The sequence below is a fragment of the Drosophila ficusphila genome, unplaced genomic scaffold, assembly GCF_018152265.1.
Source record: "Drosophila ficusphila isolate 14025-0441.05 unplaced genomic scaffold, ASM1815226v1 contig_636, whole genome shotgun sequence".
Taxonomy (NCBI): Eukaryota; Metazoa; Arthropoda; class Insecta; order Diptera; family Drosophilidae; genus Drosophila; species Drosophila ficusphila.
In genome coordinates this window covers 339,616-359,778 of record NW_025064569.1, presented here as the reverse complement: position 1 = coordinate 359,778, position 20,163 = coordinate 339,616, and the positions used below count along the sequence as shown (strand labels likewise).

General features: G+C 38.9%; 2 protein-coding genes across 4 annotated transcripts in view; one reads left to right on the top strand and one right to left on the bottom strand.

Annotated features, from left to right (window-relative positions):
• The window catches only part of LOC108091896 (beta-1,4-glucuronyltransferase 1), a 42,414-nt gene that overhangs the window by 16,288 nt on the left and 5,963 nt on the right, over positions 1 to 20,163 (bottom strand). For all 3 annotated transcript variants that reach the window (XM_043208786.1, XM_043208785.1, XM_043208787.1), the window contains one exon: positions 14,555 to 14,574. The gene's annotated coding sequence lies outside the window, so the exon portion shown is untranslated. The remainder of the gene's footprint in view (positions 1 to 14,554; positions 14,575 to 20,163) is intronic.
• On the top strand, positions 6,257 to 7,246 carry LOC108102216. The gene has a single exon (XM_017206939.1). The coding sequence runs from the start codon at positions 6,349 to 6,351 to the stop codon at positions 7,012 to 7,014; it is 666 nt and encodes a 221-aa protein (XP_017062428.1). The 5' UTR covers positions 6,257 to 6,348; the 3' UTR covers positions 7,015 to 7,246.

Genomic DNA, 20,163 nt, shown 5'->3' with positions numbered 1-20,163 from the left:
CTCTGGATATGGCTTCGGGACAAAGAGTTTTTCAGAGTATAAGAATAGAATATAAGTTTTGGAACCCATTGGTTTAGAACACTCATTACATTTTTCGTATTTACTGATTTCTTTTGACCAAAAAATAAGTAAAACAAGACAGGAAGCTAGCTTCGGCAAGCCGAAGCTCATATATCCTTGCAGTCATCAAATATGTCGAACAAAACGCATAAAGGGTAGACAACATCGAAGCTAAGACGATTTTTCTATTAATTTTCCATATTTTTGACTATAGATCATATGGGAGCTATACGATATAGTTGTCCGATTTTGATCAAATTTACCTCGTAATTCAAGAGTTGTAAGAACACTCTATATTCCAAAAATCATACTTGTCTGATGAAAAACAACGATATTATCTATTTATTTCCATTAATTCTATATATAATTTTCGATCTCTCCTATGGCAGCTATATGATAGAGTTATCCGATTTTGATCAAATTTAATCCGAAATTCAATAACAGTTAGAAAACGCCATCTTGAAGAATTCAAGTCGATCTGATGAAAAACAACAGAGTGAAAATTTTTTATTTCATTCTCTTGTATTGGAGCTATCCGATATAGTCGGCCGATCCGGCCCGTTCCGACTTATATACTGCGTGCAACAACTACACAACTTTTGGGAAAGTTTCAGCACGATAGCTTTAAAACTGAGAGACTAGTTTGCGCGGAAACGGACAGACGGACAGATGGACAGACGGACAGACGGACAGACGGACAGACGTACAGACGGATTCCGATTCTGCTCGTGATGCTGATCAAGAATATATATACTTTATGGGGTCTGAGGTGTCTCCTTCACTGCGTTGCAAACTTCTGACTGAAATTATAATACCCTTTTGCTCTGCAAGGGTATAAAAATAATAAATTTATGTATCAATTTTTAAGGCATTGCTAAGGAAACAAACTTGTTAAATTATAATATATTTTCCCTTTTGTTTTTATTGTTTATGTTTTGTATAAAAATAAATAAAGAGCCTTTAGAGAAATCCTACACAATTTGGTGTGGAGTGCCAATATGTTGTTGTGCAAATGGTGTGGTAATCCTATCGGAAAGGATTTCAGCACACAAAGCATACATATTTGACAAAAACCAAAAAGATAAAATAGACAAAAGTCAATGAAGTGGAAGCCAGATGAACAAAGGAAAAAAGAAAGCTGTCTTCGGCAAGCCGAAGTTTATGAACCCTAACTAAAACCTATAAAACGACTATATTATTGAAACATCTTTTGCAAAACCAAAAAAAGGCCAGCTTGATTATAATATTTTTTATATTTTATCAAATAAAAAATGGCATGCTTATATCGACTAGGCTGATGATTCTAATTTCGAAAATATATATATATATATACACATATATAAATATATTTATGGACCGGAAGTTTCCTCACTTCGGTAGAAAGCTCTGACGGAATTTACATTAGCCTGCGAGGGTATAAAAAATGTAGACGTAGTTTTGGTAAGTGTATGCTGAAGCTGATTTTTGCCAAAAATGACTAATAGGCATTTGAAGGTAAAGAATAGATGGTTCGCAATAAACTTGGCGTTTTTATCAGAGAGCACAGCGTGACACTATAGACCCTAAAAACTTTAACAATTTCAACCGAATTTTAAGGAGTTCTCGGATTTCTATCGGTTTGACTGTAAGCGGCAAAGGGTGCACTGGATTGCGGAGTTCCTCTTGTGAGAGTGTTAATGGTCTATTTATGTAACTATCCTAATAAAATAAAAAAAGTACGGCCCAAAAGTAATGAGCTACTGGTAAAAGGGGTGACCTCTGATCCCGCTTTTCGGACACTTTACATTTTAACATTTTAAACCCTAGACGAACATTAAAGAGTGTTCGTTTAGTTGAAATGTTGCACTTTTACGACCCTTAAGAGCGCTGTTTCATGAGCGCCATAATGCTTGTGACATCATAAAGAGTAGCTCTTGAGCTTTGAACCGACGCTAGATCTAGGAGTTCCTCCGGGAAGGCATCGACGTCCTAATTACCCCTCCCGAAGCTAAACTTTCCCTGGGGCCGTTGTAAGCTAATCACCTGCATGCAACCGGCAATTACAACGCCTGTTAATAGATCCGATTTACGCGTGCTCAGCCCGACGCCTGATTACGGAATGAAGACATTATAGAAAGGCGTGCCGGTGGCGGAGGAGAGCCTCCTCTGCCGCCTCTGCTAACCCCATATGGTCATAAGGCCAAGAAGGAAGCGTTCTGGCCACTCGATGCTACCAGCCAGCAGGCTGCGGCAGAACGGCTTCTCATTTCATGCGCATTTAACTAATCTGTCATCTAATCCGTGGCTGCATCTCGGAGAGCCTGAGGAGGCAGTGCCAAGACACCTTCTACTGCCTCTGCTGCAGTGCAGAAAGTGCACTTCTAAAAAAATCGATTAAAACAAAACAGGAAAGACTTCTGCATCTTTGGGATACCCACTTCCCAACCTGTAAATAGCTGTTTGGTTAAAAAGAGCTGCAAACAAGTGTTTCAAATTTTGCATAATTATTTATTTTATTTATTTATTGTATTCTGTACTTAAATAATTAAAAACCAACTCAGTCAACATTTTCAATACTCAGGTTGATACTTTTAGAAGCACATGTGTTTACCATCTCACGTAGTGATATATTCAATCCCAATAGTTTATGCAGAGTAAAAGTTAGTAAAATTGCATAAGCATATTAGTGTAGGTAAACTAATTCAGCATTTATAGTGTGTAGTCTGAAGCCTATTTATTGTGCGTATCTACGAAGGCATATATATTGCATCGAATAACGGACAGTGTAAACAATCCGAGTCTTAGTTGCAGAGAAAAGAAACAATTAACTTGTGTCATAAATTCGACAACAAAGCCAGCCGCTCCTAGGCAGGAAACGCTTTAGTTACATTTTCTTAATACAAGTTCTTGAAAGCAGTTTCGATTCGCTAGCCTCCGCTTGTCCAACAGCCGATAATAAAAGACTGACAGTCTGCTGGTGTTTTGTCCCGACTATTATATTTCACAGAGGAGCGATGCCAGCCGACGTGGCTCTTCTGACTGCTCTTTCGCTGGACCTTATCAGTGTTCATTGTTTGCCCATTTTCCAAATGGAAACCGAGCTCCCACAGCAGCCGAAGTATCAGCAACCGAAACGGAACAGTGGCCAGCAGCAAGAAGATTTAATAATACCCCATAGTTCGAGCGGAAGAGATTGCTTCGGGGCTTGACTTGCTTTAACCACTTCCACCCACACAGAAACAGACGTAGCTCCAGAACCTTCTACTCAATTGGAGCACCACTTATCCGAATTGAGTTTGCGTGAAATTATATGAATATTTATCACTAACAAATTTATGATTGAATTTTATTTAATTTTTCGGAAGAAAGTCGAATCCTCCGAAATCTACATAACCTAAAGAATTGGAAGTGCAAATATACAAGGATGCATTTGTGGGCATCACTGTTCATTTTCACAATTTTGTAACAACATGTGATATTGCAAGCTAAATCAAACGTGGAAAACTATTTTTAAGGCCTATTCCGTGGCTTTAAAGGTTTAATAAAAGGCTTCTCCTAAACTTTGGCTAGAATATTCAACGAAAAACGAGCCGGAAAACAGTGTTCCCACCGCCTGGTTCGCCCTTCAATTGGCCAGTCAATGCGGGCCTCTTCTTTCTTGGTGATTAGCTCCACCCTGAAGTATTTTTACAACTTGCAATTAAACACGAGTTGGGTCCAGGCTTCTCCGCGTCTCCAGCTTGTTTCTGCCTGCCTTCTCTATTTATGGCGCTAACATTACTCAGACGCATGTCGCTGCCTACTGGCTTTCTGCTTTTGTTGTTGCTGGCCGTACTTGAGCCGAGCGGAGACAAGCAATTACAAAAACACAAACCTTGGCTTTGGCTTTAACTTCGACGTGGCAGCCGCAGCTCTCGCCTTTGCCTTCGCCAGCGGCTTCTCTGTTGGCATTGCGTGCTGCGCAGGCGCACAGCCATTGCTTCTTTTTATGTTTTTATTTTTCCCAGTCTCTTACTTCGATTTTCCGCGCCGGCTGCTAATGTTGGCCCCTCCAATTTGCCATATTTATTTTGTTTTATTGAAAATAATAGCAGTGTTCGCTGGACTGGCTGACCGAGCAACTGAATGATTGAACGAATGAATGCGCGTTAGTCTTCAATAATTGATTGTGTTTTAAAGTTTTAAGCAAATGGATAATTTGCCAGTGAGCCTTGAAGGCCTTTGGGCTAATGAAGGTTTAGGAAGCGCAGAACTTGGCGCTAGTCAAACCCAACAGGCGGACCTTATGATTGAACTCGTCGAGTGTCGTTGTACGAAAATGATGTAAATAATAAAAAAAAATCAATCAACAACCACTGAGTTAAAAAAAAACTCCGTCTGACAAGACGGCAATTGCTTGGTTGCCGCATCTTTTGAGCAGCTAGCAACCAGTTTTATGATTCAGCCCAGGGCCCGACCTTCCCCCAGCTTAATTTATGCTGAGCTTTATTTACTCGCTTATAGCATAAAACTAATTAAAAAGCCTTGACGCTTGGTTATTAAACCAAAAAAAACTCACACATATTCGTTTATTGTCGTTAAAAAGTTGATAAATTGTCTTTTCTCGGATTATGCGTCATGAGAATAAAAGGTAATGAGATGGGATTAATTAATCTTTACGACTTACTAAGTTCTTCGTCGAAAAGTCGTCTTACTCACTGTTTAAATTCGTGGAACTTTAGAACCGAACATGCCAGTATTGGGTTCCTATTAAATCTAATAGGAATCTGACACCATTGCAGTTTGGTGTTATTTAAGCCAGCTTATTAACTTAACGTTCAAATTACCTTTAAAGAGTTTATACGCAATTTTGTGTGTATCCATAGATGAGGCAGTGTAAGATCAGCTGAAACACCTGCAGAACCCGCAACTCTCAAACGACTATTAAACTCATGGAATTACTTTCTGAGCAAAACAGTCTTAGCTTAATATACTTCGTACGGGGTAATTTGATTTATGGAGACCTTGCTCTGCCATGCTGAGTACATCCAAGTCATGTTAAGTATATGGCTAACGATGAAGACCCAGGATGGAAAGGCAAGTCGGTTGCACGGCGGAGATAAGCGAGCCAAAATGGCCTTAAAGTGGCGGTTTTCTTAATGAGGCTAAAAAACGAACACAGAAATTGTCACATTTGCCGGCCAGAAGAGAGCGGTTCAGAGGCGACTGGCGACGCTAGACGAGAGTCACTCATGATCCCCCACGATAAAGACAGCCACACCAAAGGCCACTTAGGCCAGAAATGTAACATCAGCCGGGCCGCAGCGGAAATTCAAACTCGGAGATGCATTGATAGATTAGCCGCACTCTTGGCCAGTATCAGATGCATCGGAGTACCATATTCCGTTCCCAGCCGTGACAGGCGTGGCAAGACTATCGATTACCGCCGAGATGTGCGCGTTCCCCCACTCTGCGTTCTGCGAAAACTATTTTTAAACAGCAATGTGCGCCCCGAATGGGTACCCATTGGCCACTCGAAGGCCTCCCTACTCCACTCTTCACTGGCCCTGCCTGTAAAATAAAAATAGCCGCGCTGCGAATGGCGATGTGGTTCGAAGTACCAGGAACTCGCCAACCACTTTCCTTCCAACAACATGTTGCACCGCTCTGTCCTACCAACAAGTCTCTCTGTTTTAGGGACAGATAGACTCGTCTCGGAATGCAGTTCATAAGTATAAGGTTTATGTGATCGGAAATGCTTCCTCCTCACTGTGCAATACTGTGCAACACTGTGCAACACAACCTGTAATAGGTAACGGGCACAAAGGTGCACTCCACTCCTCCAAATGGGGTTCCGCTCGTCTGTCCTAGGGTCCAGCCCCTGGTCCATCGTCCATCCACCGGACCGTCACTCCCCGGGGCTGTCATTAGTGGCGCCGCTTGTTGGCCCACAAACCAAAAAGACCACTGCCATGTACAGCTAGCCAAAGAATCAAAACGAGTTTGTGCTCTTTTCTGGATTCCTCTTCGGCGTTTTGAGGTCCACGCCTTTTGGGAGGTGACTTCGAAATTGAACCGAGCCGCCGGTTGCGAATAGTTGCGGACTGGCCTTCTCTCCAAGTTGACCAGGCCAAGGAGGAAGTCCGTCGCAATTGGCCGGAGGCAACGCCCGCCGGTCCCAAGGTTCGTTGGCTCGCCAACCTCAAAGTCTCCGGGGCTGGATCCGAATTTGAGATCACTGTCATCGAGTTGGTTGTGTTGTCAATAGCTTGAGCATTCAAAGTACTCCTACTACACATAGCTAAATTCTAAAAGTGATTCTCGGCCGCCATGCCCACCTTGAAGCTGCGAATCGGTCTGCCCTCGAGGCGGACCCTGGGGAGCATCTGCATCTGCGGGGCACTGGCCTCGATCTCGGGACTGGCCTACATGCGCTGGAGGCTGGAGGACCGGGTGCGCCAGTCGGAGTGCTACCAGCTGGCCATCCAGCAGCTCCGCCAGCACAGCGGAGCCGTGGGTCTGCTGGGCGAGCCCATCAAGGAGTCCGGCATCAGCCTCTCCAACGAGAAGAACCGCTGCGACGCGGAGAAGGCTCAGATGCAGGTGGCCGTGCAGGGGCCCAAGGACAAGGGCACCGTCTACTTCTGGGCCTCGAACAGCCAGCAGCAGGGCTGGCTGATCGACCGCCTGGAGCTCGAGACGAATCAGCACCCGAACACCCGCTTCCTGCTCAAGAAGCCCCAGAACTTCGCCCTGATGAGCAACGAGGGTGAACCGGAGCCGCCGGGTGCGGAAGCGGCCGACGAGTCCTCAGCGGAACCCCAACCGCCGAAGGAGGCGCCCAAGTCGCAGAAGCAAGCTTTAGGCGGGGAGCAGGAGCCGGCGGCCCATCCCGCCCCCAGTATTCAGAACAATCCCCCGCAGCAACTGCGCCAGCAGTTGAGTCAGGAGCCAGGACCCTTCGTCCATACAGCGGATGGCGGACGGATGCAGTAGCACCCATTTTTTCCAACACCCCTAAGAACACTTAAACACTTTCCAAGTAGTAGGGAGTCAAATCTTCTCCACTACAGAGGAGCCGTAATTTTTTGTGGATTTAGTTCATTCGGAATTGTGAATCCCGGGTTGCGAAAGCAATAGTATGAATCCAACGAAGAGCGTTTAAAGTAAATTTAAAGTTAAATTTAAGTGAGCAAATAAAGGTTTCGAAGAACTGAATAACCAAAAACCGATTCAAATAATGACAGGGTTACTTGGATATTCCACCGAAAACAAATTGTTAGCAAATAGATAGATTAATATTATGCATATATTTAATAAGCAATTAAAAAACGAGAAGAGGATTGAAGCAATAACGGTTTGACATGAAAATCTAAAAAACAAGAAAGGAAGTTAGCTTCAGCGAGCCGAAGCTTATATACCCTTGCAATTCTCAAATTGAATTCATTCATTGATTCCCTGGTTTCCGATTTTTTTAAATTATTGTTTTATTTGAGCGAGTGCGAGACCGAAATGATAACCCTACTCTTGTATCCTCAGGATTCGCTGCAGCATTGTTAATTGAAGCTCGCAAAGCCTACTCTGTACTTATACTCTTCTAGGAAATGGTAAATGTAGAAATAGAAACTGCATTCTACTCGATATCTAACCGGTTTAAGAATCTACATTTTTGTTTGGGACGTAAGTTAAAGACATTTGTGGTAAAAACTTTTTGATGAGAGGATTGACTGTTTTGTTTGCTGGAGATTTTAGATAAACACTTTCTGAAGTTCCTTAAGAGACAATGGTAAATGAAGAAAATGTCTTTCCTTATTTGGACTTCTATTAAAGAATTGACTTTAACCGAAAGCAAACAAACCTAACTGGGAGTTGGAGAAAATGTTATTCTCATTGCTAGATAAAAATTAAGACCCCCTTAAGTTCAAGAACGGTTACTTTTTACTTACTTTTTGTCGAAAAGTATTTTTTTTTAAAGCAATATTAAAATAAGAAATGGCAGAGCTGTGTTAACAAAGATCATTTGACTTTGATGAAGTTGTCCATCAGGTGTTCCCTTACACATCCTTTAAATTATTAATTGTGCACCAAAAATTTATAAATTGAGTATAATTGCGTTTGCCCTGTAGAATAGCGTAATTTGGGGAAACCAAAAAAGTGTGGAATTGAGGAATTTATTTTTAAATTAGTATCAATCACAAAGGCGAGCGCAAGCTATATGATGAAGTCGATCAATTGGCAAAGTTTTCAAACTTACTCTTCGCAGACTCAGCAGCGGGAACTCTTGCTGATTTCTAATAGTAGTTCTGCCTGCGGCTATCATAAAATACAATTATGGGATTATTTGGCCCTTACTTTATGCAAGCACCAGTTTCTTTTTTTATTTGTTAACGTTGAACAGCATAGTAAATGGAAATGCCGAATCTCTAGAGCACCGAGGACAAGACATTATAATTTACTTAAAATCACTTTGGCACAGTCTGGCTCTCAAAAGAATGTCAACAATGACATTGCGTATCACATTGTGGGTTGGGTTTTGTTGCCCGATTTAAGTTTATATGTGAAATAAAATAAATTTTATTTTATGTAGATACTTGCAGTTTATTTTTAGTGCCTCTCTAGCTTTGTTTGAAAAGAATATGTGCGATTGAGATTTAAAAACAAATAACTGACACGTATTTATGGGGACCATGAAAGCATTCAGACCAAAACGACTGGGGATGTGTGGGTCAGACATGCTTTTTGGCATGCAGGCATGCGGAAAAACTAACAAAGTCAACGGTAAACAATAAATCTGTTTTCACATAAGCAAAGCTGCTAGTCTGAAACACGAATAAGTTGTTTCCCAAATGCCAACTTGGTGGTAAGACGCTCCAACCGCTGTTTTCCGAGTCTTTATCGCTTCATTTGGGGCGTTATCTGGGTGCGTGGTAATTAAATTCTTGATTTCTGTAGTTTCTTTTATTACCAGGTTCCCGCCGTTTTTTGTAGAAGTGTTCACCTTCCCGAGATGTTATTAAAAAGATAATCGCAATCTTAGACATTTTATTTTTCTCTCTTGCCTGTTTATTTCGTGGAAATTAAAAAGCGTAAGCGGAAGGGGGGCGGTTGCTACTTCTTGTTACCTTGAAAGTTCAACAAGCCAAGACAAGGAAGCCACAACAGCACTCTAAAGTCAGAAGCAATTAAGCGTTCGCAACGCAAAAACTTGAAGCAGAGGTCACGGAGGTGACCAGTAGTCCGTTGCACTGATGAAGAGGCGCCACTCGGCAGCTTTTGCTTGCGCAATTGAACATGCTGCCGCAAAAGAGTAATTATATTACATATTCGCTTCTTTAAGTGTATTTTGGTAAAAGAAAAAACAGATGATGAGTTTTGCTCATCCATGCGTTTTCAATTTGTTGCTGTGACCAGCGTTGCAGTCACCAATGAGAAAGCCAAAACAGTTTACAATTTTAACAATTTACAATTTAACATGTAATAATTTTATTTTTGCACCACGCTTTTGCCGCGTTTTTACACCCGTTACCCGTGAATAAGTAGAGTTCCAGTAGGCTGTGTTAAAGCTATTACAGATAAACTAGAAGGTTATGACTGAACATGTAAATTATAGTAATGCCTACGAAACGCGAGATGGTTTTTATAAGCACTATCAAACAAATTTTCCTGTTTCGACTTCAAATTTTATGTTATATATTTTTGTTGCACCTTCATTGTTTTACATATTTACAATTATCTATACACAGAATCATAAGATACACATTTTATCCATCTGTAACTATCCTTAACATTTGATGTTTTATAGGTTCAAATATCAATTCTTAATAATTATTAAAATTAGCATATTTATACAGCTCCCGGGAAAATATAATCCTAAGAATAGTTTCCAGTTGCAAAAGTAAAACTTTAACCTGTTAAAATTATGCGTCTGAACTGTCTTAGGATTGTCATCCCCTCACAAGACAAAGAATATTAAAAACAAATTACTAAATCGTTTTGATGCAAGCGAGGAGTTACAAATTTCTGAGAGTTAGAAAAAATTGTGTTTTCGTTTTTTATTTTTATTTATTTTAAATTTAAAAACGTGTTTGCGTTATTTTTCAGTCCGCGGAGAAAAACAATCAAGCTTAGACACATGGGTTTTGCTCAAAAACAGTACAGTAAAAGGCAGACCAAGAGACATTTCGAGAGAAATCTAAGCAAATAGTGTAAAGGTGTCAAGAAGTTTATTGACAAGCAGTCCTCCAGCCGCCAGACATTGGCAGAATTCATAAAAACCAAGTCAGAGCCCCAAGATCTTGAGCAGACCCGTGTAGTTAGAAGGTAGGAAGCAAAAAAAAAAAAAAAAAACAAACGAACTCAAAACGTGACAAAAAGTCAGACAACGCATAAGGGAGAAATAGTTTTTTTGCCTCCTAAATGAGCTACGTGAAAGTTTCCTCAACTGAAAGTTCAGCTCATTTAAATCCAGCTTGACAATGTTGGGTTTCGCCTCTAGTCATAAAAACCGACCAGACCAATCGACACCTATTGGGTTCAAAGTCATGCGGACCGCTCTACATGCAATGCGGTTCAGATTCCGAGTGCTACTAGCGAAAGCCGTATTACACAAAACTAGTTTCTATGTGAGCAGTGAAGTAAGCGATAGGTCGGCACACATCGGAATAGAAGTCACTGTCATTGGCGAGTAAATAGAGCAACAGCGACACTGCAATCCGCTTATAAGGCGAGCAAGCGAGGAAAGCGACCAAGTCGAATGACATAATTACTGAGCGGATCGAAATTGCAGCTGCTCTCTCAAAAATATTTTTAGGTTTAAGCCAGATTAGGGGAATCAATTTGGCCACATTAAGGTTCAATCTCTATTCGTCAACGTTATAGATTTGGTATTTATTTCGTTTGACTAGGGTAAGACGTTTAACAGAGTAAAAATGTTACATTAGTCATTGTCTGCAAAGTATTCTAAAAATAGTTACATTTTGTTGACTACTACCGACTTTTAAAAAAATTTTATTCGGTGGCTATCTTTATGCGTATCTAAACTAAGATTTTAAAAAATGTTAAAAGGCAACTTTGTGTTACTGCAAGGTAGGCAAGCCGAAAAAACTTGACTTACAATTTAATAGCAACACAGAATATTCTTTTTCAATTGCTCATATATTTTTGTAGAGTTTAAAAAGCGTTTCGATAATATCCTTTAAAACTGACCACATAACCCTTTCATGCCCAAATTAATCTGGGGACACATAGAAAATATTTAACGCCATAAACGATTAATAGGAACCCCAAGTAACGTTCATATCGATTTTCGATACTCTAAGTCCTTTGGTATGTCCTTACTGCAATGTTGCCTTTAGGCCTTTGAAAAAATCCACACTCTTTATAAAACAATTTTCAAGCCCAACTTTTTTTTTTATCATAGCCTGTTTTAAAGATACCTGTTTTAAAGATATGTACGTACTTATTTTATTAGTATTTGTCACTAATTTTAGTTAATCGCACTATTTGCACGGACACTTTTTGGTAAAATTTTTCGGCAGCTGTGGTCGCTTCGAATCATAAGTGATAACTCAGCACACGCTGCAGCTGCATTCGCCAAAATTACCAAAAATTAAGCAACATTAATAAGGGGAATCGCCTATTAAAAAAAAATCCACAAAAATTTTGAATCGTAACCGAAGATTAAATTTAAAGTCAATGTTGCCTGTAGGCAACAGTGGGCATGAAAGGGTTAACAAATCGGCACATTCGTTCCCAAGGTATTTAAAATAATTATTAATTAGGTACTAATTTTATGGATTTCATTTAATCATTTTTTACATCAGTTTATAGAATAACAAGAAAGGAAGCTAGCTTCGGCAAGCCGAAGCTTATATACCCTTGCAGTCCGCAAATATTTCGAACAGAATACACAAAGGCTAAACAACATCGGAGCTACGAGACTTATCTATTAATTTTCCATATTTTTGACTATTGTTCATATGGCAGCTATATGATATAGTCCTCCGATTTTGATGAAATTTTATTTGTTATTCAAGAGTCGTTAGAAAACTCTATATTCCAAAAATCATGATTTTCTGATGATAAATAACGATCATTTATCATTTTATTTCCGTTAATTCTATATAGATTTTTCAATCTTTCCTATGACAGCTATATGATATAGTTGTCAGATTTTTATGAAATTTTTTTTATAAATCAAGTTAGTTAAAAAACTAGTTAAAAAACTTGATACTCAAAAAATCATAGTCGTGTGATGAAAAACAATGACGTTATCAATTAATTTCCATTAATTCTATATATATTTGTTGATCTCTCCTATGGCAGCTATGTGATAGAGTTATCCGATTTCGATAAAATTTAAACCGAAATTCAATAGTAGTTATAAAACGCCATCTGAAAGAAATCAAGTCGATCTGATCAAAAACAACGGAGTGAGATTTTTTTTTTCAATCTCTCGTATGGGAGCTATCCGATATAGTCGGCCGATTCGGCTCGTTCCGACTTATATACTGCGTGCAATAACTACACAACTTTTGGGAAAGTTTCAGCAAGATAGCTTCAAAACTGAGAGACTAGTTTACATAGAAACAGACAGACGGACAGACGGACAGACGGACCGACGGACAGACGGACCGACGGACAGACGGACAGACGGACAGACGGACAGACGGACAGACGTACAGACGGATTTCGATTCAGATCGTGATGCTGATCAAGAATATATATACTTTATAGGGTCTGAGGTGCCTCCTTCACTGCGTTGCAAACTTCTGACTGAAATTATAATACCCTTTGCTCTGCAAGGGTATAAAAACTAGGAATTTACTTTGCCTCAATTAATGGTCAATCATTGACTGTCCTAAAACTCATTCACAGGGCGATGATAGTCGGCCAGATGCAACAAAAACAAGAAAGGAAGCTAGCTTCGGCAAGCCGAAGCTTATATACCCTTGCAGTCATCAAATATGTCGAACAAAATTCATAAAGGCTAGACAACATCGAAGCTAAGACGATTTTTCTATTCATTTTCCATATTTTTGACTATAGATCATATGGGAGCTATTCGATATAGTTGTCCGATTTTGATCAAATTTAATTCGTAATTCAAGAGTCGTAAGAAAACTCTATATTCCAAAAATCATACTTGTCTGACGAAAAACAACGATGTTATAATTTTATTTCCATTATTTCTATATAGATTTTTCGATCTTTCCTATGGCAGCTATAAGATATAGATGACCGATTTTTATGAAACTTTTTTCTCAATATAAACGTTGTTAAAAAACTTTATATTCAAAAAATCATGCTCGTGGGATAAAAAACAACGATGTTATCAATTTATTTCCATTAATTCTATATATAATTTTCGATCTCTCCTATGGCAGCTATATGATAGAGTTATCCGATTTTGATCAAATTTAATCCGAAATTCAATGACAGTTAGAAAACGCCATCTTGAAGAATTCAAGTCGATCTGATCAAAAGCAACGGAGTAAGAATTTTTTATTTCATTCTCTCGTATGGGAGCTATCCGATATAGTCGGCCGATCCGGCCCGTTCCGACTTATATACTGCGTGCAATAACTACACACATTTTGGGAAAGTTTCAGCGAGATAGTTTTAAAACTGAGAGACTAGTTTAGGCAGAAACGGACAGACGGACAGACGGACAGACGGACAGACGGACAGACGTACAGACGTATTCCGATTCTACTCGTGATGCTGATCAAGAATATATATACTTTATGGGGTCTGAGGTGTCTCCTTCACTGCGTTGCAAACTTCTGGCCAAAATTATAATACCCTTTGCTCTGCAAGGGTATAAAAAAGGAGAAAAGAAGAAGGTTTGGTTGGAAAACATTGGTGTTCCGCTAACAAAAGCTTCGTCGGAGCAGACTTCTGGCCAATCCCAGAAGGCGGAAAACGTAATGCAGAAAACAAGCGGGGAAAACGTGTGACACAAAATATCACTCTCATTTAACGATGACAATAATGATCGTGATTATAATGGCGGCTTCGAACGAAGGAGAAGGGGGAAAACCAATTGCGTTTATGCATGTAGATACAGAGAGATGTCAACGGCACAAGCTAATTAAGGTTAATGAAAACAACAAGCTGAAGCTCAACAAACTTAAGCTTAACATCCGACTGATGGCGGTAATCAACGAGGACAGCAAACTTAATATAGTATCATATGTAGCCAAAAAGATAGTTTTATAATTTAACTTGATTATGAAATCATTCGACTGGTGTTAGCTTGCTTGTACCTTTTCTGTCGCCGTTTAAATTTCTTTATACATATTACTAATTTTAAATCGTCACGTAATTCATCTGCTCAAAGCGCCTATTCTCCTGTTATTGAGCCTGCCTTAATCATTCATTTTCAGTTCTTGCAATAAGCAGATTACATTTCGGGGGTAACCTAAAGTCAAGAATATGTTTCTACTTCGGTGTATTATTGTTCAGATGAAATATTTTTTTTTCAGGGAAAATGATGAACACTACTAAGAACCAGAAACTTAAATAATGAACTTACCTTTTTTATTTTGCTATTTCCTGAAAAAGAAAAAAAATAAAATAAATTTAATTTTTAAATGTATATGATAAAAATAATGTAGCAGACCTCTGACTGACTCTGCGAGGGTATAAAAATTGAGATATTTTTTAAATAATCATCATTGTATCATATTTTATTATCCCAAAAATGCTGAAACGATTGCCTTCGGCAATCTGCGCACTGCAGACGAACTGTAAAGCTTCGTTTTAAAATGCAATTTCAACTGCATTTTGTCTATTTAAAAATTAATGCGCTGCAACTGGAACAAAGAAAGGAGCATGAGAGTAAAACAAAGAGTGGAGAGCCCATGCCCACCTACCCAACCCATTTCCCCCATCTCAGGAGCGAATTCCCTGTCTAGGCATTCCGCACTGCCATGAGGCCCTAGAACGCAGCTTGGCCAAGGCGCCCTGGCCAAAGGCAGGTGTGTGCACCAGAAAATGGGGAACAGTAGGCGGTGATTGCTCAAACAAAGGTAAAGGAACTACAACCTCTTTTACATACATGTTGCTTGTACATTTTGGGTGCCTTCAAGCTGTAAAGTTTTAGCTAATAAAGGATTAAAGCTTACTCAGCTAAATCCTAGAAAGTCGTTAAGCTTGTCCATTTTAAAACTGAATGAATTTCATAAAACAAAGCTGTGATTTTGCAACAACGCGTTCTTTTTGCAAATGAATTAATTCAACCAACACTAGTTACTAACTTACGCGCAAAAAAGTCTGTGGAAATCATTATGAATTTATTTAAAGAATATTTAATGTATATTAAAAATCAAGACGTTAGTTTTTTGGTGTTGGTCGGGCCGAAAGTTTTTAAAGTGTGCAGGATGTCGTTCATCCGAGCAGCACCGTTGTTTTCCAACATACCACTTAACTTAGCCGCAAGACTCCTAGGTTCTCCTTTGAAAGCTTATCCGAGCTCAGCAGTTGCTGTTCGCCACTTGACTTTTTTAGTGATGATAAAGGCTGACGATAGATAGGCCGTGTTCAGAGGCCAGCAAACAATGCCTGTTAGCTGATATGTCTGGCGACATTGAAGAGGTCGATGGGCTAAGAATTTGTGGCCGTGTGGTAAGTTTGGGTCAACAGCATTATACTTTAATATCATTGAAAAGTTTTAACCTCTAAAATGAGCCCGGATCATATGTGTTGCATACACGAAAGCGAGGTATGTAGGGTAGGAATATGAGAAACTCTTTTTTAAAAGGGAAACTTTTTAGAATACCATCATGACCAACAGTTTTATAAAGATACTGCGTTTTTTCGACGCACAGACATTTTTTATTGATCGGGGTAAATATATTTTAAAACAAGAGTGAAAGTGAAAAGACCGTCAGAGCATTAGGCTTTGGCTATATCGAATAGGGATGATAAAAAGTAACTTATTAACTTAAAAGGGACTCATTGACTGTGCTACAATCTTCTGAATAATATAAAGTTAGATATAAAATTCTTCATATGTACGAGACTCAAATCAAATACATAAAATGTAATATTATTGTGTATTAAACTTAACCGCTCTCAGTTTTCAACCAAATAAAGACATTCTAAATATTTCGCCTAATAAATGTTAGTATAGCAAACTTGTTGTGGGAGGCGGGATACAGGAACTCATCAGAGTTGTAAATTCAACTTACTCAACTATGCTCATAACTCATTCCAAGCCCCAAAGAACCATTGCCAGAATTTTAACTGCCAACAACAGCCTTCCAACATCCAACTTATGACAACACGCTCACACATGGGAATTCGCAAACAATATTTAGTTCTTCAAAACTAGCGAATCACTGTTTATTTAAAAATAACTAATCATATTTAGACGAACCAAACAATTAAAGCGCTTTAGAAGAAACATATCTTTTACTCGTAGATATTTTGATGATTTCACAAAATTCTTGCTCTCGGAAGCGCTGGATACACCAAGCTTTTTCCACTTGACTGTTCGACCTGATAATATATGCATAAAGTTGGCAGAACAAGGTTTGAAATGAAAATTTATTTCTTATAATTTGTCGTCAATTATCCGTAAATTACTCCTCAAAGAACAGAATTTACCGCTTAAATTGAAAATGATTGGATTTATTTTAACATCCTGAACAGCCTTACTTTCTAATCGTTAAATGAAAAGTTGAACCTGCCAATTTCTATATCGTGTTATCCGTTCAAAATTTCCTTACAAATCAAATATCCAAGCAAATGTTTTACTGAACCTCCTCTAAATGACTTACTAATTTAACATTACCAGGACGATCCAACGGCATGTACATATTTATATGGCAGACAAATTTGTCCGACGTTCGTAATTTTAATTAAAACCGCAAATAAATGGTGGGGTTCCCCAGGGAAGCGGTCACTTTGCTAATGGAATATAGTGTAGTATGCTCACATAGTACGGACAACAGGCAACGCATTGGGGGTCATATAAATAAATAGGCAGCCAGACCCAAGCAAACATGTTTACTAAAGCAGGAGGATAGGATGGGAAAGTAAATAGAAATTGTACTGCCCAATTATATTGGATAGTCAAATAATGCCTCTTGTCGCTTTTTCCGCTTAATTTTTTTTTAATATGGATATAAAAAAGAATACAAAATTTTGTTTCTTAACGAATAATAAACTGTACATTTCTGAAAAAAAGAAACTAAAACATTTAATTTAAACTGGTAAAAAAGTACATGTGTCTAACATATCGATTCTATAAAAAGAAAATTGAATAAAGCTACCAGCTTGTCAGATAAGCTATCTGGCAAAAGAGACATCACAAAAGAATGTTCTTACATTTCGTCAAAACAGATGTCTGAAGGTGTCAAGATAAAAAACCAATTTTGTTTTACAAGAAACCAATCAGCATTCGCGAACAATCTTCTTAATTCTTAGAAGCGCTTTAAACTTATCAAGGCTTAATGGTACTTGAAAACAAATCCAGTGAAAAGGTACTCAACAACTTTTTTGGCGAACCTCAGAAGCTATTTAACAAAAAGCTCTCTTTATAGCCTAATCTAAGTAACTAAAGGTTAGACGACGAAAAGGTGCCATTTTCAAATCTAGATCAAGGTGCAGATAAAGATAACGCAGTAATATTAGAAAATATATGGTACCTCCTTACTTGCTGAACGCGTATGAATGGGAAAACACAAAAAAATTAAGAGTTGATACCAACTTGAGGTGGGTTTTTTCATAGCTCTTGCTCTCCCAATTAGACTATACTTACCCTATAATATCGAGTAACATTTTTTTTGGTGTCTAGCCTCTGCAAGGCTGAACAATAGCTAAAAGTTTGATTAAAAGCCATTATCGGTTCTAACGATAATGGTAAAAAAAAAAGATAGCACGTATTTTGAAGGGTTTATACTTGACATCCAAAAGATAAGATTAAGAAGTTATGACTCATTTAAATAAAGGAAGAGGGATAAAATATTGATTAAGGTACAGAACGTGGAATATATTATGTATTTTAAAACTTCAACACCTTACGAACGTAAGGTTGGTTTTTTCCCGGCAGTACTTGGTCTTACCTCTATGCGTCATGAGCTTAAAATAAGACTTGTGATTTGGTGTTTAATAATTCATTCCCAGATCAGCAAGTTGACTGGGGAGTTACTGTGAGTTCACGCAGGTAATATTAAAATTAAATGGATTGAAAAATATCACACGCATTTGTGCCTGAGGCAGCAATCAGTCAACTGACAACGACAGCCACTTACAGTCGGCTAAAACCGAAGGGCTTTTAAATATGACAGTCGCGACAGCCATTCGCTTGAGCGCTTCAAGCGCTCTGTTGTCAATACGAAAGATATTTACATATATTTCACCTCATGTATGACACATCCTCCATCTGGAGGCCAAAATTATCGATCGATTTCCCGGGTAAACAATTTTCAAGTAGATATTTCTATCTTTGATGAGTTTTAAGTTCACAATACAATAAAGCAGCTTTAAAAGTTTGGTACACTTTCTCTATAGCCGTAATGTAAGGAAACTTGATCGGATTTAACTTCAGCAATCAATAGGCCTAATTAGGGTGGGAAATTGTAGAAGTCGGTGTGTAGATGAGCCCGATACCCCACCAAAGAAGCGTTAGATAATGCAGGAGATTATTATTGACACAAAATGCTACTCTGGGTTGAAAAAGCTTGTTTAACAGCTTAGTTATAATTTACGACACACAAGGCACAGGAAAGCTATCCCTAAAACTGGGCTAATCAAATGTGTATACAAAACCAGGATCGTAAATATGGGAGTCACTGAAGTATAAAGGAATCAAATTAATAATACAGTGAAGTAAGTCCCATTACCATAAAAAAACCGAACAATGGAAATTAAAAACAATATGGCATTCTTCTCAATCATAACGAAGCGAAATTCTGTGCAAGTTTTGTGGTTTACGAGTAATAAGAATTTTGAAAGCGTCTGAAGTAAAAGTGTGGCCAACATTCATTTAAAAAGGTAGCTTCTAAAGCAATCTCATCGCATGGAGTTAAATTTGCAACTGCATCACGCTGCCCATTTTTTTCTCATGTGCTTTCTGCAACCATCTGGTTATTCTCATTTGGTTGCTTCATTTTCACGTTATCAACACGTCAACTTGCTGCAAAACCGATGCCAAAAAAATGGTTTTTTACTTTTACCAATAAAACTCTGTGGCCCGTAACCCACTCGTCTTTGCACTCCCGCTTCCGTCAAACTAAATTGATTTATGATGTCTGCCACATATTCTCATTCCGTGCAACGTCAAAAGTTATGCAACAGCAGACTGTGGGCCACAGGGTGTTTTACCATTTTGTTTGCCGGCAACTCTGTACATTGTTCCTCGTCCCGAGTGGGCGTGACGTCGAGTAGGTGCCACCACACGCCACTACATGCGGGAAAACACTCCCGAAACTATGCCACAGTTTCGTTGCCTCTTCCTACTCCTGCTCCCACCGTCATCCTCATTCTCGTCCTCGCCGATTCGGTTCAGTTCGCGTCCCTGCGGCTATACTTTTATATTAACAATCATAATTCATATTTATTAATGTCCTCAATTTGTTTTTAATGATATTACCCGCCACTGGGCGCGGCCGAGCGATTGCGCAAGGATCTATTGCCGATGCCCAGATGTTGTCGTTATTTTTTCGCTTGTTAACTGTGCCTAGTGAGTTGGTTCTAATGGATAACTCCTCTCGGGGAGCCACTTTGATTTACCGGCGGACTACCTCGGCTTGCTTATATGGGGGCTCAAAAATCCCTATTCTAATATTCAGGTAAATTTGATTGGTTTAACATTTTCTTTTTCGCACATCGTAAAACTAATGGTCTGCTGGATTGTTTCATATTTTTGAAAGTATTTTTTGTGAAAGCATTTTTAAGACAGTTAAGAAATAATCGAAGAAGGCTATAAGTGAAGCGACCCTAAGCCAGACCACCAATTTAAAACGAAAACTGTATATCCGGCGTGGAAAACAATACGTTTTCCGTTGTTCAAGTAACAATAATGCAAAAAGTGCGAGCAGCCACAATGTGTAGTATTTTGGTCAAGGACTTTTCATCTTGCATGCACCGCAAATCCTTTAAAGCCTTTTCGCCATTTGTTTGTTCAAGAAAGTTTCT

Bases quoted from the DNA above. Each gene is read 5' to 3' on its own strand.
- LOC108102216 (XM_017206939.1), top strand. From the start codon at position 6,349: ATGCCCACCTTGAAGCTGCGAATCGGTCTGCCCTCGAGGCGGACCCTG.